This window comes from Panthera onca, chromosome F1 (assembly GCF_046562875.1).
Source record: "Panthera onca isolate mPanOnc1 chromosome F1, mPanOnc1 haplotype 2, whole genome shotgun sequence".
Classification (NCBI taxonomy): Eukaryota; Metazoa; Chordata; class Mammalia; order Carnivora; family Felidae; genus Panthera; species Panthera onca.
In genome coordinates this window covers 65,572,408-65,591,256 of record NC_138355.1, presented here as the reverse complement: position 1 = coordinate 65,591,256, position 18,849 = coordinate 65,572,408, and the positions used below count along the sequence as shown (strand labels likewise).

The window sequence follows — 18,849 nt, the reverse complement described above, 5'->3', positions numbered from 1 at the left end:
TCGGAACACGGGTCAGGATCCAGGGCTCAGGCCTCTCCCGTCCCTCCTCAGTGTGGTGATTGTCCGTGGGGAGTGCACGGGACGGGTGCGAATATGCTCATTCTTGGAGGGTTCCAGCCAGGTAGGCTCGGTTAACCCGTGAGGGGGGCGTCCCTTATGGAGCCGCGTGTCGATGTTCTGCAAGAGAACTGGGGGGGGGGATCGCGGGAGTGTTCCGGAGGGGGCCGCCTTCCCTGGCGGTCAGCAGAGGGAAGTAGAGGTGAGCAGAGGTCTGCAGGGCCCGTGGATGTTGGAGGGCTGGAGAGGGAGGGTAGATCGGTGCCCAGGGAAGGCCCACGTGTAGAAGCTCTTGGGTGTAGGATGTGTTGTGGGCCTTTCCCAACGATGGAGAGGCCTGTGGTGTGAGAGGGAGCTGTGCCGTGCGGGCCCATGGGCAGTGTAAGCCCCACCGAGGGCTCTGACGGTCACCTTCAGAGTTGGCAGCGCACCCGAGGGTCTTAAGGGAGGAATACGGTCTAGTTTGCATCTGAGAGCACTGTGATGGCCTTGTGGGGAGTGGTTTGGAGGGGCCCTGGGGACAGCGGAGAAACCCGTGAGGAGACATTGTGTAGATGGAGGGAAGGGTTTTGGGGGATGAGGTGGTGAGTGTGGGAGGAGAGGGACCCGGCAGGTCCTGGTAGGCCGTGCCGACTGGCTGTGGTGGCCAAGGGAGAAGCTCGTTCGGGGATGACTCCCAGATCTCAGGCTTGAACGACTGGTAGACGTTCTGGAGGCTGTTCGTCAAGATGAAGAAGCTGAGGTGAGCATGGTGTTTGGGGCACGTTTCCCTTCTGGAAACGAGCCTGTGGCACCCAGACTCCTGCAGGAGAGGCAGATAAAGGGGATGCCCTTTCTGACCGAGAGCCCGTCACTGTGCGTCAGCCTTTGACTGAAGGCAGGGAATAGACTTCTGCCTGATCCCTGCAGGAGGTGACGGAAGCAAGGATCTTCAAAGGTTGTTAGCTCAGCAGGTGCATGAGGTTCAGGCCTGGGAGCCGACTTCCCGAAGGTGAGTGGGAAGCCTCTCTTCCGTTTACACGGATATGCGGGCCACCTTGACCGCAGTTGAGCGCAAGTTGAGCGGATGTAAGGACCCGCCTCCAGCGGGGGCAGGGGGGGGGGAGGGACTGGTCTCAGACCGTGTCTTACACTTTCTCCATCTCAAGATACTCAGATGGACTGAAGTTCGTTGGGGAGGGGGGTGATGCTCATGCCTGAGACGGGTTGTTGCGAGGCCAGCCTGGGACATCGTATTCGCTTGGCCGTCGGGTTTTGCCCCGAGGAATGGGCTTTCTGACCTGACCGCTCTCCGGCTTCCTTGGCGTCGCGGTTCCGCTTTTTGCCTCACGTTCTTGGTGTGAATATCTAGGTGTTGCCTAGATGTGGACTTGAACCCTACCTCGCGTGACCTTTTCATCTCTTTGACCCTAAGGGACATCTGTCGTGGGGAATTTGACCCTGAGCTACACCTCTCGTAGGTTCCCTCCTCCGGACAGATTGTCAGGAGGGTGGATTTGTGACTTCGTGGGACCGGGAAGGAAGGCAGACCAGTGAGTGCGTGCGTGGTGTGAATTGAGTGTCGGAGGCTAGTATGTGCGATGACCACGTGGGTGTGAGCATGCGTGCCCCGTACGTGTGTGAAGGTGTGTGGTGTGTGCACGGCTGGTGGCTGATGGAGCGAAGGAGGCAAGGGGGGACCGGTCCCCTCTGGGCATTCGTGTTCACGCGCAGGTGTGGATCTCCTGGCGTGGCAGGGATCAGCGTGGGAAGACGGGCCGGGTCCCCGGGCTCACCTGTAACGAGCGGCCTTGCTCGGTCTCGAGGTCCTGGCTCTCACGTGACGGCTGAGGGAACACGAGCCCCTGGAGGTCTGACTGCTCGGAGTTCAGGGAAGGAACCCTCGGGCTCGCAGGGTCTGGGACAGGGAGGGGGAAACTGCCCCTGGCTGGGGGCTCTGCGAAGATGGGTGGTCACAAGCCCGGGCTGCCGCTCTGGGCCGTGGAGGTCACGGACACGTTGCCTGATGCTGTGGGGTCCCAGCAGCGCTCGGAGCAGGGAGAAGTGCCATCCATATTTAAATCTGACCACACTCTTAGATCTAGGGGGCTTCATTCACCTAAGTGGGTTGCCAGACGCTTTATCAACAGGTACATGGCTTCCCGCCTGCCGTCGTGGGGCTGTCCGCCTTGGGCCCACAATGCAATGGGCTCACAACTCACCACTGGCTGCTGGGACTGTGCTCCTCAGGGGATTAGCACAAACTGGATCAATCCTAGGGGAAACCTTTGGCAGTTTTAAGCTCTTGGAACCTTGCTTCCGGGGGTTAGCCTTCACTCTAAATTTCAGAAAGAACCTTCTATTCCTCTATAACCACAGGAAACGCATTTCTTACAGGGATGACTACCCTCTTCTTTTAATGCCATTTTTGCCCAGGCAGACTTTTAAGTTATTTAGAAGCTGTTGATTTCTAGGATATCCCCCAGGCTATTTTATATAACTTGAATGAAAAAAGGAAAGGCGTACCCCAATATCAGTATGGAATGGGATGGTGTATGTGAAGGAACCAATACATGTGTTTAAAAACGTCCCCCCGCTTTTCTTGTTTCATCCTACTTAGGAATGATCTCAAGATCTTACTGTACTTTTGGTCCAGTAGTCCTGCTTGTAGAAGCCCCGCCTACAGAGCTCTGGATGAGCTCGGAGGTATATAGATGAGGACGTAATGGAAGCAGTGTTGTTAATAGTGACATATGTAGGGTTGGTGGCCACCACACGTAACGTGACTGACTTGTACGCATTGGCAGAGAAAAACGTCCAAGTTGTGTCTAATGTTAAAAAGTAGGGGCGCCTGGGTGGCTCGGTTGGTTAAGTGTCCGACTCTTGACTTTGGCTCAGGTCACGATCTTACGGTTTGTGAGTTCGAGCCCCGCGTCAGGCTCTGTGCCGATAGCGCGGAGCCTGCTTGGGATCATCTTCCTCTCTCTCTGCCCCTCTTCTGCTTGCCCCCCCCCCCAAAATAAATAAAAATAAAGTTAAAAAAAAGTTAAAAAGAAATCACGTTGTAAGACAGTGCGAAGAGCGAACCTTTTTACGTAAAATAAATTCCTTTGTGTCTACGAATACATGTGCCCATCAGCATACAAAAAGAGTATGTCAGACTATCAACGGGCTGGGGGGAGGTTATTTTGCTCAGCATATTTCTACATTATTAGAATAGTATACCGTGAGGAAGTATCCATGTATTAAACATTAACCTGGATGTCATTTTGTGTTTTGAAACGTTTCAGAAGATTAAGTTTTCTTTTTTCTTTTTTAGAAGATTCAAATTTTAAATAAAACATAATTAGCGTGTTCCTGTCCTCCAGTTAGGAACTTAATCAAGTGTGTGAGGTCCCTATAACATCGAGAGCTAACTCAATGAAGTGCCATTAATTGAAAAAAGCACATATTCCTTTTTTTTTTTTTGAAGGGGGGGTCTGCTTTAATATAAGCAAAGCATATCTGTGTAAGACATTTTATACCTCCTCGCATTTGATCTTTACTGGAATCCCATTTTACAGGTGAGGAAATTGAGACAAAGGCCAAGCGCCTCCCCCCAAAGATAGCAGTGGGAGATTCATCCCACCCAAGTCTTTCTGATTCAGGAACCTGCTTGAACACCATGCTCGGCCTCATTTCTGATGAGGAGCAGGATGAAAAAGGAAGCAGTGGTTTCTTGCGTTGATTTTTATAAAGTTAGAAGTAGGCCCCGAACGAGACACCCCTTTGGCTCTCGGTTTCCTCCTCCACAAAATAGGGAGCTTAACTGGATCTCCTTCCCTCCGCTAACATTCTGTGACCAGGGTCCCTTGCCGTCCCTCTTCTCAATGAGTGCTTGCTTCCTCCCCGCAGTACGTCGGAAGCCTGGATGTGCCGAGGCCCAATAGCAGAGTGGAGATCGTGGCGGCCATGCGCCGGATACGGGTGAGTGGCCGGAGGTGGGGCTGGGTGGGGTCAACTCGAGCATCTTAGCTGGTGCCCTTTTAGATGTGCTGGGGGTACCAAGGTGGGAGGCTGCGCCCACCGCAAACCGCAGACCCACTCTCCAGGGAAGCTGTTCTGAGTCGGGTGGTTCATCTGGATTAAAGGCCAAGGATTAAATTGATGTGGTGGCTGGAGGGACACTATCCCCCCCACTCTTCCGCTGCCCCGCTGCTCCTGAAACGGAGATGCAGGTGCCCTTGAGGGTGTGTGGGGTCCGCTGGGGAGTGAGAGAGAATGCTGACGTATCTTTTTAATTCGGATTTTAGGGGAAATGTCTGATAATTAGCTGTTAATTGACTCAAAAACACTAAAAAAGTAAAGCAATTTATTGTGGTATGTAAGAAGGTTGACTTGAATTTTTAAGAACAAACGTGGGATTTCAGCATAATTTCCTTGATCAGTTGCTTTGGGCCCCGAAAGGGTGTGTGTGCGTTCTCTTGTGGCATTTCGGGCACCTTCTAGCAGCGTCTGGAAAACATTCCAGCCCGTTGCTTTCCGACTCGGGTACACAGAGCAGAGACTGAACAAAAACGAAGCTGCTTTCTGATCACCGTGAAGGAATTTGTCTGTGTGCTCTTCATTGACATAGGAGCTACTTGAAATTTTGTACATTTCGAAGGTAGGTTAGCGATTGGTCAAATGGCATTGCATAACTTTTTGGAGAGAATGGGTGTCGGAGGTGGCTGGATTGGTCATCCAGGATGCAGCCTGTTTTGGGCTGTTTGTTTGCAGAAGACTCTACCACCTAAATGGAAAACATGTAGCAGATGTTGGGAGCTCCAGTTGGCTGTTCACCAATTTTACTTCCAGCCAATTCCTCTCCCCTGCAGAAACCTCAGGTCGGGGACAGCAGATTTGGGATGAAAATTAGCATGTTTGTCCCTGTTTATCTGAGCAGTTCGTTAGCCTATTAAAATAACTTTTTCAGGGCGCCTGGGTGGCTCAGTCGGTTAAGCGTCTGGCTCTTGGTTTCGGCTCAGGTCATGATCTCACGGTTCGTGAGTTTGAGCCCCGCATTGAGCTTCCAGAACAGAACCTGCTTGCGATTCTTTCTCTCTCTCTGCCCCTCCCCTGCTGGTGCATGCTCTCTCTCAAATAAAACGTTAAAAAAAACAACAACAAACCACTTTTTCACTGCCTTGATCTTCCCAATTCTTCAGCATTTTTTATTAAGTTGTATTTGTTGAAACTATCAAAAAAACAATGCTGTTTTTCATGGTTGTGGGAATGAGTTGCTTCAAAGCACCTTCATGTGGGTTCATTTGATGTCCACAGCAAGCTGTGGAGGGGGGGTCCTGTAACCCTCATTTTTTTTTAGATTAAAGCTCAGAGAGAGAGGGGTCCTGAGGAATCCTGGGGTCTAGGAGATGGTGGGCATGTGACCTGTGTGTAGTTCTCCCCTCGCTCTCGAGAGACCGTGAGATTCTTCATCCCTGTGGCTTCAGGCTTGGCATTAAGTATATTCCCAGGTCTTACCTCTACTTTCTTCATCTTCCCGTTCAGATAGAAAGCCCAGCAGCCTTGGTTGGGGGGCGTCTGGGGGAGGCGTTCCCTGTGCTGGGATGGCCTGTGCTCTCGCTATGGTTGGCGTTATTGCAGCCTGGGGCTGGCCTGTCCTTGGGGTTTCACCGAAAATGCCTCTTTTCTTCATGTCGGACTAAGACATGGGGGACTATGTTGTCGTTAATACCTTTATCGTAGTCAGAGTCCTGTCTCTGTTAATATTAGCCGTCAATGGAAATAGTTACCGCTCAGCACAAAGTATGCGTGAGGTGCTTCATTAGGCCTTTTAGTCTAGAAATAATGATTCGCGACTACTCTAGGTGAGGCGAGGATACGATCGCATTTTGTAGGTGAGGAAACAGAGTTTGGGGGAGGTAGTTCTAGGTCAAGCTGCTGTCAGTAGGTGGAGCTGGGGCTCACGCCCAGGACGGTGCTGCCGCCTCTGTGACCCTGCTCTTGAATGTTCTTTTGGGTGATCGGCCCAGTTGGCGAACCAAGGCTTAGGACGTGGAACTTCCTGCTGCCGCCTCTGTGACCCTGCTCTTGAATGTTCTTTTGGGTGATCGGCCCAGTTGGCGAACCAAGGCTTAGGACGTGGAACTTCCTGCTGCCGCCTCTGTGACCCTACTCTTGAATGTTCTTTTGGGTGATCGGCCCAGTTGGCGAACCAAGGCTTAGGACGTGGAACTTCCCTAGCGAGGGAGTCCATGGCAGAGACACCACTTTGTGGAGGGAACAGAGCGTACCTCTGCAGAAGGCATCACCCCAAAGCTATGGAGGCCCCGGGGCATCCGGCAGGACTGGCCATGTGTTGGGGGCTGGAGTGGCCCGTCTCCTCTGCCCTTGTCACTTGTCAGCCCATGTGGCCTTGTGCCAGCAAGTCCCTTCCCTGTGACCTGCTTCTAGCGCTTAATAAGCAAGCAGCTCATTAAATCAGAAGGAGAAACACACTGGCCAGAAAGCGGCTTGGTCTGGCTGGCCAGTCGCTTGTTTAGACTGGCCGCCATGACAGCAAGCGCTCTGGGTGTGTGTTTTACCCCGAAACCTCCAATTCACGGCTAGGTCCGGGCTGCTATTTTCTGTTCTCCCTTTCACAAGCTGTTTGGTTGTAATTACAGTTGTCAAGGACTGAGGCATGGGGTTTCTGTGTAAATGACCGTTCCTGACTTTGTTTCTCTGTGGAACGGTGCCAGGCCAGCGCTGGGCAGCAGACTCTGGGGTTTGGGTTGCTGGCTGCTCTGGCAGATCCAGAGACGCAGGCCTCCCAGCTTGGCCGGTGCAGAGTGCTGGTCCTCAGAGTGCTGGTCCTCAGGTTATAGAAGGATGACTGGGTCTTACACCTGGGTGTCTTGCCAAGCCCTTGACCTGACAGTCTCCCTGATCTCTCCGGAGCTCTGCACGGGACAGGGGATAGGGCATCAGAGAGAAGCGACCGGCCTGAGGGGGGCCAGATGCACCTTCAGAGCTGAGGCCGCAGCAGGTGTATGGACCCCGTCCCTTCCTCAGTCCCACACTGGAGTGTCGGCTCCCCACTGAGTGTTTGGACTTTGTTGATGTGACCTGTGTTTTGTTCTTCCCTCTCTCTGCTTCTTCTTTGTCTTGCCATACAGCTTTTCTCTCAAAATTTATGTCATGTGTTTTTGGCATCTTTTTTCTTTTGTACTGTGCTTTCGAGATTTTTTAAAACAATGGTTAAAAAACATTAAATGTGACTATTAAAAAAATTGTTTTTAATGTTTATTTTTGGGAGAGAGACAGAGTGGGGGGGGGGGGAGGGGCAGAGAGAGAGGGAGACGCAGAATCCGAAGCAGGTTCCAGGCTCCGAGCTGTCAGCACAGAGCCCGATGCGGGGCTTGAACCCGTGAACCGTGAGATCGTGAGTTGAGCTGAAGTCGGACGCTTAACCAACGGAGCCACCCAGGCGCCCCGGCAACCACCTGTATACTCTGTTTCTATGATTTCGGCTGCTTGGATACGTCATCAATGGAGTCCTGTTGTATTTGTCATTTCGTGACTGGCTTAGTTCCTGTAGCATAACGTCCCTGAGGTTCCTGTATGCTGTGGCACGTGATGGGATTTCTCTCCTTTGTAAGGCTGCGTAGTATTCAATTGTATGTGTGTAATGAACACATTTTCTTTATCCAGTCATCTGTTGACGGACGCTTGGGTTTCTCCCCCCTCTTGGCTCTCGTGAATAGTGCTGCCGTGACCACGGATGTGCAGATATGTCTGAGATCCTGCTTTGAATAATTTTGGGTCTCTACCCAGATGGGCGATTGTTAAATTATATGGCGGTTCTATTTTTAATGTTTTGTATTGTCTTCCATAATGGTTGTACCGTTTAAAACTCTCACCAGTGGTACGCGAGGGTTTCAAGATTTTTTTTTTTTTCTCCTTAGTAACACACGTAACTTCTCTTGATGCTGGCCCTTTAAATAGATGGGCTTTCCTTTTCTGGACGGGATGTCTTGGGGGGCAGGGGGGGGGGTCTCAGGAAGCAGAGCATGCCTTCCCGGTGACTGCTAGGTTGCTTGCTGTCACAGAGTCCTCCTGGCTGAACTGTCCCCATGCCAGGGCATGCGGGTTCCTCATACCGTACTTGTGACGACTGGGCTTGGGGTTGTGGATGGCAGTAACCTTTATACCTGAGTTTTGAAGCATTTTGGAAACGCAGTTAAATGCAGGTAAATACACCGAGAGACCCTCGGTTGCTTCGTGCAGGTCCTTAAAACCGGCAACGTCTTTTCACGGATTTCAGTGCAGCCCTCGCTGCCTTGGGGCGGCCCTCCCCCACCTGATCGTTTTGTTCCTTCCTGTGTTCTAGGGCACCTCTCTTCTGTGGTTTTTGAGTGACTTTCCAATCTGTCAGCATGACAGCCTGTGCTCAGTAGACTTTTGTTGAGTGACTCAGAAAATTAATCTTAGATGATAACCACGTGAGCATAAAGCAGGGAAACCCAGGAGGGGTTGTGCCAAGATGGGGGGGGGGGGGGGCCGGGAAGGAGGAATGCTCTGGACTCCGGTGGGTGGGGAGCCAGGCGGGGCTCCAGCGTGGCACCTGGTGTCGCCTTACCTCCTCACCTTTGGAACGTGTAGTAGCTTCTAGAAGGGAAGCCCCAGGTGGGGAAGGGGAGAAGCATCTTGCTGTGCCTTTGGTGCTGGAGAGGGGACAGACAGCCGTCTTTGTGGCCAGAGACCGAATGTCTGTCTGTTAAAACACCAGGGGACAGATCCCCACAGCCGTGTATCCGCTTGTGACTCCTGGCCCTGAAGTCACTTGTACTGCTTGTATCCAGATGCGTTCAGAGATGCTTGGTCTCCCGCTGAGGCCCCTCTGGCTGTGGGCTGGATGAAGTCCCGGCCACATGGCAGACAGCTTTCACAGTGGCTCAGCAGGGGACCAGAGCTTTCTGTTTTTGCTTTTTTTTTTTTTTCTTTTAAATGTTTATTTTTGAGAGAGACAGAGCATGACCAGGGGAGAGGCAGAGAGAGAGGGAGACACAGAATCCAAAGCAGGCTCCAGGCTCCAAGCTGTCAGCACAGAGCCCGATGCCGGGCTCGAGCTCACAAACTGTGAGATCGTGACCTGAGGCGAAGTCGGACACTTAACTGAGTGAGCCACTCAGGCGCCCCCAGAGTTTTTGGTTTAATCGTGGCTTGATTTCTCAAGGGTGGCTGCTCGGGGGTGGTGTGGTCATGCGGCCTTGAACAGAATGGGCTGGTGACCAGGAAGTGGCCAAGTCCTCCAGTCGCCCACAGCTCCCTTCTGGGATTGCCGACTCTTCCAGAACTTTTTCTCAAGGGAAAAGAAAAAAAACCAACCCCTTGGGAGAACATGAGTGAAATGCCGTCCAGAGAACATCCGGGTCCTGGGGGCTGGCGGGCTTTATGGAGCAGCGTCTGCCGTGGTGAGGGTCTCCTGTCCTTGCCCGGGTCTCCTTCCCCATGGCCGGTAAGTCCCAGCAGTCACGTCCTCACTGCGTGCAACCCTCTGCGGGTAACGTGGTTCCCGCAGCAGCATCTGCTCCTTTGTTGTTCATGGTCTTCCTCCTCGGGCTGGGAGCTGGCCCGTCCGCCTCAGAACACCGGTCACACAAAACTAGCACTCGCCACCCTAGCCTGGCCCTGTTAATTTCCTGTGGCTGCCGTAACCAGTGACTACAAATGGAGAGGCTTAGAATGCCACAAGGTGATCATCTTGCTTGGGGGTCACAAATTTGAAACGGGGCTGAAATCAAGGAATTGGCAGGACCGCTCTCCTTCCTGAGGCTCCAGGAGCACATCTGTGTGCTTGCTTGTCCAGCTTAGAGGCTGCCTGGATTCCTGGGCCTGGACCCCCTGCCATCTCCCGAGCCATCAGCCACGGCACTCTGCCCTCTGCTCTGGGCCCCCTGCCTTCCCTTTCCCTGGTCAGGACCCTTGTCCTTACACAGGCCTCTCCTTCCTGCCCTGCCCTGACGATCCAGGTTTATCTCCCATCTCAGAGCCCCAGCAGATCCCCTTTTGCCGTGTAGGGTAACCTAGTCATGGGTTTTGGAGACGAGGTTGGGGGATCTCATGGGTGGCGGTGTCCCTACTCTGCCTACCACAAAGGGGTCAGAGCGTTAGGCTTGTAGCAGGGATTGGAAAGATCCCACCCCTTTACTGAGGTGCCCTTGCGTGGGGCCAGGACGCCGTCTGCTCAGATCCCGCCTTCTGTGTGCTACCTGAACGACTGCACAAGGTTCTTACCCCATTGGCCTTTGTTTAATCGTCGGTAAAATTGGGATGTCTTCTTGGCAGATAGATGTTACGGTTACGTGTGTGCATGCAGAGCACTGAGCAAAGCCCTCATGTGGGTGGTGCTCTGTAAATAATAGTTCCTTCCCCTCCTTTCTAGTGTGTATTGGGGAGGGACAGTGGGGTGAGAAGACTGCACAAGATGGCTGCCGGACACACACAGGCGCCTGGTAAGTGCTAGAAAAGACCTCGTCAGCTCTGTGTGTCAGTTACTTTTTTCCCTTAGTCTGTAGGTGAGTGTTTCTCAGAGGGGGTTCTGTGGCACTCTTGGAATCTATGGGTGTGTTCTCCAGGGTCTGAGAGTCCTCTGTAAGAATTTAAAAAAATGTCCGTTTTCATTTGATCCTAGTAAAGTAACGTAAGCCTGTTCCGGCCTGTGGGAGGGCCCCCCTCTGCCCCAGCACCTTCAGCTAATTTATGGTCCGCAGTTGTGTTTGTCTGCTGACGTTGGCACCAAATAGTTCTTCCGTCATCATCGTGCACCGTGGAGAAAGAAAAGTTCACAATATGTCTATGATGAATTCCCGTAAGGCGTGGGACACATGACTGTACTGTGCCCTGTTTGGAATTAAGACCGTGCGGCGGTTTGAAGGGAGGAAAGTGGCAGAGAATGGGTTCGGTGTGTGGGGCCTGGGACGGGAGGCAGGTCCCTGGGGCGCTGGTTGAGATGCTCGTGGCCGATGGGACTGGCACTTGTCCTGGTTAGCGCCGGCATCTCTTCTGACTCATTGGCACCTGAGCTTTCCTGGTTGTCAAAATTCCGAGGATCACCCCTGAGTTTGCGTACCCCAGACTTAGAAGAACTTGGGTGAGGTGGTCACTTGGTCGCCTTGTGAGCAGTGACGGGATTTCAGTGAAATAAACTCTTCTCTGGAGTTACTGGGCGTATAAGTTGTGTTTAATTGAAAAATGTGTGCAGGCTGTGGATGTATGGGTACTTGCTGTGTAGTTTTAGGCCCTACGTATTGAATGATGTGACAAGCACGATTTGTTAGCGCTCATTTCAGTAGCTGCTTTGTTGAGACCTAATCACATATCCTACGATTCACCCGTTTAAAGTGTATATAATTCATCAGGTTGTAGTCTATTTCTGGTGTTTTGCTGCCGTTACCACAGTCGATTTTAGAGCATTTTTATCACCCCGAGAAGAAATCCCACTTTTTTCTCGTTTAAATAATTTATTGTTAAGTTAGCTAACGTACGGGGTATACAGTATAGTCTTGGCGTCGAGAGTAGATTCCTGGGATCAATCGCTTACCTACGACACCCAGTGCTCGTCCCAACAAGTGCCCTCCTCAGTGCCCATCACCCATTCTCCCCTCTCCCCCCGCCCCCATCAACGCTCAGTTTGTTCTCTGTATTTAAGAATCTCTTATGGTTTACCTCCCTCTCTCTTTGTAACTCATTTTTCCTTCCTTTCCCCCATGGTCTTCTGTTAAGTTTCTCAGATTCCACATGTGAGTGAAAACATATGATCTCTGTCTTTCTCTGCCTGACTTATTTCACTTAGCAGAATACCCTCCAGTTCCATCCATGTTGTTACAAACGGCAGGACCTCATTCTTAGAAATCCCACTTCTTAGCCACCACTTCTCAGTCTCTCCCTTGAGGCCCCCAGCCGCTAATCTATTTCCTGTCTTTATGGATTTGTCTGTTCTGGACATTTCCTGTAAATGGCATCGTTCAGTACATGGCCTTTGATGTCTGGCTTCTCCCACTTAGTGTGATGTTTTCGAGGTTCGTTTATGTTGTGGCATGTAGCAACACTTCACTTCTTTTCGTTACTGAGTAATATTCCATAGTGCGGATGTACCACGTGTCATTTATTCAAATGCTGTTTGTGAAAATCTTTTTTTCTTTCAAAGCGGGCCAGACTTTATTAAACTTCCGAAAACACTTGATGTGGCTTGAATGGCGTGTGACGGGGAGGTTACTAGGGCTCTTTCTCAGCCAAACGAGAAAGGGATCATTGCTTTCTTAGGGATGCTGGGGCAAGGCATTCTCATCGATATGAAGAATAGCATGCTGATAGCATAACTTCATTTTTTTTCTGCGCTCATTTAAAAAAGAAAAAGGTATCAACGTCTTTTGTGAGCCAATATTGTTTTAGGCTCTGGGGATACGGCAGTCTACAAGACCAAGGGCTTGTCTGCCTGGAGCTTGTACTCTGGTTGAGATGGAGGTAGGAGATGGTTACCCTACCGTGTCACATGTGACTTGTCTGCGGGAAGATAAAGCACAAAACAGGATAGATGGTGTCAGGAGGTAGGATGGGTGCTATTCTATACAGATCGCCGGAAAAGGCCTCTGGGTTATGGTGACCTTGGAGTCTCTAGAGGTGTGAATATGGAAGGGAGGGAGGACTCTGTGAATATCTGGAGAAAGATATCCAGACAGAGGGAGAGAAGTAGTGCAAAGGCCCTGGGGGCAGGAGCGGGTTTTGCTGCGAGAAGGGAGAAGGTCGTCAGTGTGGCTGGAGACTCAAGAGTCCCACGCGGGGAAGGCAGATTATACCTTGTGAGAATCTGGTTCACCGAGTGAATCCCTGGGTGCCTGACCACACGTGAGAAAATGCATTTATCTTTCCCCTGAATCCGTACCAGAGCGAAAACGCACCCTGCACAAGAAGTGAGTGATTCTGCTCCCGAAGCGAGTGATTCGGGAAGGATTTTAAAACTGGGGCGGAACTGCCAAATGCGTTATCCGTCAGCAGAGGAGTTAGTAAGAATCCGTTGTTACCAAAGCCAAACACCTGTCTTTATTACAGCCGTGCATGCTCAAGAGTAAGAAATAATGTAATTGGGTTTCCACGGGAGCATTTGCATACCGCCCAGCCAGGTCGACAGATTCTTGCACCGGCCCACTTAATACCTAAAGCCAGCAATGTTTATCCATCACACCAGGAGGCTATGAAGAGCCCAAGTTCATCGCTGCCACAGCAGCCAGCCTTTGGGGACCCATGTGTAACTGACCAGCTGCTCCTTGTCTTGATGGCTTCTGTGGATTTTTAAATCTACCTACCATGATGCTTACATTTGTAAGTGTACAACTCAGTGGCATTAAATAGGTTCACAAAACTCTGTACCCATCACCACTACCTGTATCCTAAACCTTTTCATCGACCCCAACGCGAGCTGTGTACCCATTAAACATCACTGCCTCTTTCCCCTCAGCTCCTGGTAACCTCTATTCTGCCTTCTGTCTCTATGATTTTGCCTATTTTGGCTTCCTCCCCTAAGTAGAATCTCCTACGACACGTGTCTTCCTCTCTCTGGTGTATTTCACCGCGCAAGGTGTTTTCAAGGACCATCCGTATTGTAGCGTATGTCAAACACTTGATTCCTTTTAAATGACTGGTATCTTTTCTGCACTGCACACACCACACAGGCTTTAGTGTGTGGCTGTTTCCTCTTTGGATCTAAAGCCGCGTCCTCCAGGAGAGTGACGCACACCCCCAGACCAAGACCTCAGAACCGGCAACCGAGGACCTGAGCCGCCGGGAGGGAAACCCCTGTCCCTGTGGAGAGGTCCGATCCGTTACACGGGAGTACTTTATAGTTAAGTCAGTGTTCACGTCCATTGTCCTCAAATTTTGGTTTCTAGTAACCCTGTAAAAAGCAGGCATTACCCTTGCTTTGCAGGTAAGAATGATGATAGAGAAGTGACTTGCTCAAACTAATGATAGTGATTTTTTTTTAAATGTTTATTTTTGAGAGAGAGAATGTGTGAGAAGGGGAGCAGCAGAGAGAGATGGGGACAGAGGATCCGAGGCGGGCTCCATGCTGACAGCGGAGAGCGTGACGCGGGGCTCCAACCCGTGAACTGCGAGATCATGACCTGAGCCGAAGTCAGATGCTAACTGACTGAGCCCCCCAGGCGCCCCTGGATATTGTTGTCCTTACCAGTAATAACCAAATTTGAATATAGATTGTACCATTTGCTGTCACAGTGCCAGGTTCCATGCGAAGCCCTTCACAAGTGTTACTTGATCCTACCACAGCTCTGTGTGGCATAGGTACGATCGTCATCTCATTTTATAGATGAGGAAACTGAGGCCCAGAGAGGCTAACTAACTCGTCCCGAGTCACAGGGCTGGTATGGTTGTGGTATCAGAACCGAGACGAGGCTGCAGCCTGCTCACTCCCGGCTCAGACATCCTGCTCAGAACCTCCGAGAATGTGCTGCCGGGCCCTGCTTTACCGCGTGTCGCTCCAGGCGGCATCGTCCGTGTCCCTGATTGTGCCTTTCTCTAGTCTGGGCACACGGCCAGACGTTGTACAGCGTGAGATGTCAAGAAAGCCGTCGTCTGATTTTTAGAAACGACTTTTTTAGAGTTGGAGACTCGCACATCCTGTGCGACACCCCCCCACCCCCCATTTGGATGTCCCAAAGGCTCCTTAAATTCACTGTGTCAGAAACGGAGCTCATCATTTTCGTGGTCTCTTCTCTTTGCTGGGAACCCTCTCCCCGGGGTCGTTTCGCTCCTCGCGCTCTCTTACCTCATGGCAGGCATCTTATCCGTGCAGGAACGGAAGCCAGAAACCTCAGGGTCATAGACTCTTTTCTGCGTCTGCCCCCACATTCGTCACCCTTACCAGCTTTGCCTCTGAAATGTTTCTCAATCGCGTGTCTCCCCGTGAGTCCCTGCCTGGGGGGGACCATGTCCTCTTGCTGCTTGGACGGCTGCAGTAGCCGTTCACACGGCGGCTGGACCACATCCTATCCGTCCTCCACACGGCTGCCCAGCTCCTCTATCTAAAGGCCAGTCTGCAAGAGTTGTCTTGCTTAAAACCATTGGGCGATGATTCCTCACCTGCAGGCTGGAGCCTCCACTCCGTGCAAGACACACGGGGTGCTGCTGGGAAGCTCAGGCCACATCGGTGGTCCTCTTGCTCAGAGGGCCCTGCGTGTGGCCTGTCCGGGGGTCCACCTCTGCTCTTCCCTCTGAGAAGCAGCACCCCCTTCTCAATCAGGACTCAGCTGAACTTCTGCTTATCTTCTACAAGACAGGGGGACTTTTCGTCCCTTCTGGAGGCTCTCCCTCTCTGGAGACCTCTGTCTCTGCATTTACCACGACGCATTTGTCTCCTGGAGGGCTTGGACTGTGATCATCATCCTGAGAGTCAAGGGGGAAGTCTGTCAGCTGCTAGCTCTTCTTAAAACAGGGCAACCCTGCAGGAATTAAAGGCAGTTGATGGGTGTGTGGTCCTTAGCACGGGCTGGCCTGTGGTCGATAATCCGGTAGTTGGGGGCGTCTCCTTTCCAGCCCTGCTGGGGATGTGACGGGGACACGAAGTAGTTGCTTCGTGTAGGTTAAATGAAGTGCTACATGAGGGGTGCCTGGGCGGCTCAGTCAGCTAAGCATCCGACTTCACCTCGGGTCGTGATCTCGTGGTTTGTGGGTTCGAGCCCCGCGTCAGGCTCTGTGCTGACAGCTCAGAGCCTGGAGCCTGTTTTGGATTCTGTGTCTCCTTCTCTCTGCCCTTCCCCTGCTTGCTTTCTGTGTCTCTCTCAAAAATAAACATTAAAAAAAAAAAAAGAGAGAGACCCCACGCGAAAGGCTTTGTAAACTGTCACGTGCACGTGCAGACAGGCGGTTGTTGGACCCAGAAGGCAGCGAGACGGGCGGCCCCGGACCCTCGCTGGTGCGGTCTCCCGCCTGGTGTCGCAACCCCGGGTTGAATCTGGTGCTTCCCTCCCCGGATCTCGATGGAAAACGTGCTGTGCCTGCCTGTCCTGTATGGCAGCCGGCCCTTTGGCTTTTCAACAGTGTGAAAAATAATGGGGCAGCTGCTGTTCCCCCGGAGAGTTCCACGTGGCAGTCGGCTGCGGGGGTGACGAATCGCTTCTCCTTAGTGAACTCAACCCTGCTGACTGGTAGGAATCACCCTCGTTGGTGTGATCTTAGCAGTTTCCTTAACCGCTAACCCTGCTGAGAAGCAGCGGCATTCTTTTTTTTTTTTTTTTTTTTTTAATGGTGTCACCTCCACGGGGCTTGAGGTGGGTGAAGTGCACAATCCTGGCTTTCTCCTGCAGAGTGGTCTTTGTTTACCCTGGCCCCGGAGATGCTGGAAGAGAAGGCAGTTGGCAGAGTTCAAGGTATGTGTTAATATTTTAAAATCGGACTCGGCGCCTTCTTCATTCTTCAGAGGGATGAACCTGAAGGCCCCGTCCTGGAAAATCCGGCAAAGAACAGGGAGGGGACGGTTTGATTTCTTCTAGGTGACCCGGGCACCCAGACCTAGACGCGCAGGCATTAAGAGCCTGGTTCAACTGTAGCAACGGCAGCGAGTCGAACGTCGCCGTCATCGGTTGTCACGCGACAGGTGCCGTTCTGCGCGCTTGGCCTGCGGTGTCTTCCCGGACCCTCCCGGTCACGTGCCCAAGGTCACACACTCACTCACTGGCCAGGAATCTGGCTCCAGAAGCTGGGCTCCCCGCTGCTTCTCTAGGATAGACCTACATCCCCACCAAGTACGCCCTTTTGAGATCAGCTGTGGTTGGACGTCACGTGTTCGCACAGAGCGCAGCCTTGGCCTCCCTGCCGGGCTCTCCCCTGCACCGGGTCAGCAGTGGTCTGCGTTTGCTCCTTCCCGTTGACAGTGGTCCCATCCCATCTGTGCTTCCTGGAGCTGCCGGGTGAGCCAGTGTGCCGAGGTGGGGCTCCCAAACCGACCCGTTCCTGCCCGGTCCTCGGCCGGGCTCCACTGGCACAGCCTCGGAAACAGCTGCTAACTGGGGTCAGGCCCCTCGGAGGGAGAGGGGACAGCAGGGGACCTGCTGGCTTGGAAGAGCAAAGGCCAAGAACCCGTATGCGGTTGGTGTAGGCGCCGTCTCGGGCTTGGGGGCAGAAAGGTCGGTCTGTCTCTGTTGCCTCCTTCCTTCATGCACCGAAGCACCAAGAGGAGGTCGTGGTGAGGATGAGATGGGGAGAGAGGCTCGGAGCCTCCAACCACGGTCTCCTCTAGGTGGTGGAGACCGCAGCTTATCGAATAAGGGGCTTCAGGGGCTGAGGTCGTGAGGGATTGGAATCCAGTCTGGCTCAGTGCGGGCGTCAGCGCCGAAACCGGGCCTGCTTTGGGGTCGGGCCGCCTGCCTGGTGTGAGGCTCGGACCCCAAGATTCTGTCCCACGTGGGGGAGCCGGGCTGGGCCATCTTTGAAGCACCGGGCTTTGAGGTCAGAATAAAAGGTTGGATTCTCCTGACCGGGATTTCTGAAGGAGCGCAGGACGCGAACCAGCAGGATGCCGGGGGCCGCTTCCGGATGAGACCCGCCACGAGGGGGTGCCGGGCACCCCTCCGCCTCTCCGCGCTGCTGCCCCTGCTGCCCCGGGGCCCTGGCTCTTCTCCCGGCACCTGCCTTCTTGCGCCCCTGCCCCCGGTTTTCTCTTCTACAGAGATCCCTCTCCTTCCTTCAGCAGGCATGACAATTAATTTGAGCAAGAGTTTGGCTGCCTTTACACAACTGCACCCTGCCAACGGGCCAGTGGGGAGTCGGTAGCCGGGTCGTTTATTGAAAGATGTCATATTGATTTATGATTTTCACTTTAATCCACTCCCAGACACCCCTGCATTTAATTGCCTGGCTGGGCACTCAGGCTGCTCCTTTAAAGAATCCAGTGCCCTGGGGTGCCCGGGTGGCTCTGTCGGTTGTGCGTCCCACTCTTGAATTTGGCCCAGATCATGGGATCGAGCCCCCCCATTGGGCTCGGTGCTGAGCACGGAGCCTGCTTAAGATTCTGTCTGTCTCCCTCTGGCCCTCTCCCCCACGCATGCGTGCTCTCTCCCTGTAATTAAAAAAACAAGCAACAGAACCCAGTGTCCTGTCCCCAAAGAGAAGGGAGTTTCTCTTGAGTGTGCATGCAGGACCGCTGTGTGCGTGTGGCTGGCGTGCGTCTGGCCTCACGGAGGAGGCTATGCCGGCAGGGCTGGAGGGCTTGTCCTGTCCACCCAGCACGTGGCTTCTGGACCAGCCGGAGGTCCGTCATGTCCCTGCTCAAACGCCTTCAGTGGCTCCCTATTGCCAGCGAGTGAAACCCAGAGTTCTCAGCGGGCGGGCAGGGACCAGCTGTGCCTGTCCAAACTTCTTTCCCATTGCTGTCCAGTTCTGTGGGCAAACTGACTTAAGAATAATTAGTCTTCGAACTAATGTGGTGTCCGATGTGTCCCCGTCACGTGCTTCCCTGTCTCTGGAATTCTCTCCTTTTGCTGCCTGCCTATCGTCTTCATCTTCAAGGCCCACGTCAGATGAAAACCTTTGCTAGGAAATTCTTGCGATTTCTGAGCCGTGGCTGAACTCAGCCGCCATCTGTCTGTCTGTCTCTCTCTCCCTCTCTCCCCCTCTCCCCTCAGGGATTTCAGCCTGCTTTGTGTTATAATCGGTCGTTCGTATTGAATTGGGACTTGGTGAGAGCAAGTGACAACCGTTTGTTGGTCACACGTGTCCCGGCAGTGTGGGGTTCCGTGCCTGGGGGAGTGACACCGAGCATCTCCGGAGGGGTTCCCT

At 52.7% G+C, this 18,849-nt stretch overlaps 1 protein-coding gene across 4 annotated transcripts in view; it reads left to right on the top strand.

The window, feature by feature from the left end:
• The window catches only part of NOS1AP (nitric oxide synthase 1 adaptor protein), a 270,178-nt gene that overhangs the window by 72,856 nt on the left and 178,473 nt on the right, over positions 1-18,849 (top strand). For 2 of the 4 annotated variants that reach the window (XM_078440544.2, XM_078440545.2), the window contains exon 2: positions 3,931-4,002. The exons of the other annotated variants lie outside the window; for them this stretch is intronic. In XM_078440544.2, the coding sequence (XP_078296670.1) occupies positions 3,931-4,002 (72 nt within the window). The remainder of the gene's footprint in view (positions 1-3,930; positions 4,003-18,849) is intronic. 4 annotated transcript variants of the gene reach the window in all.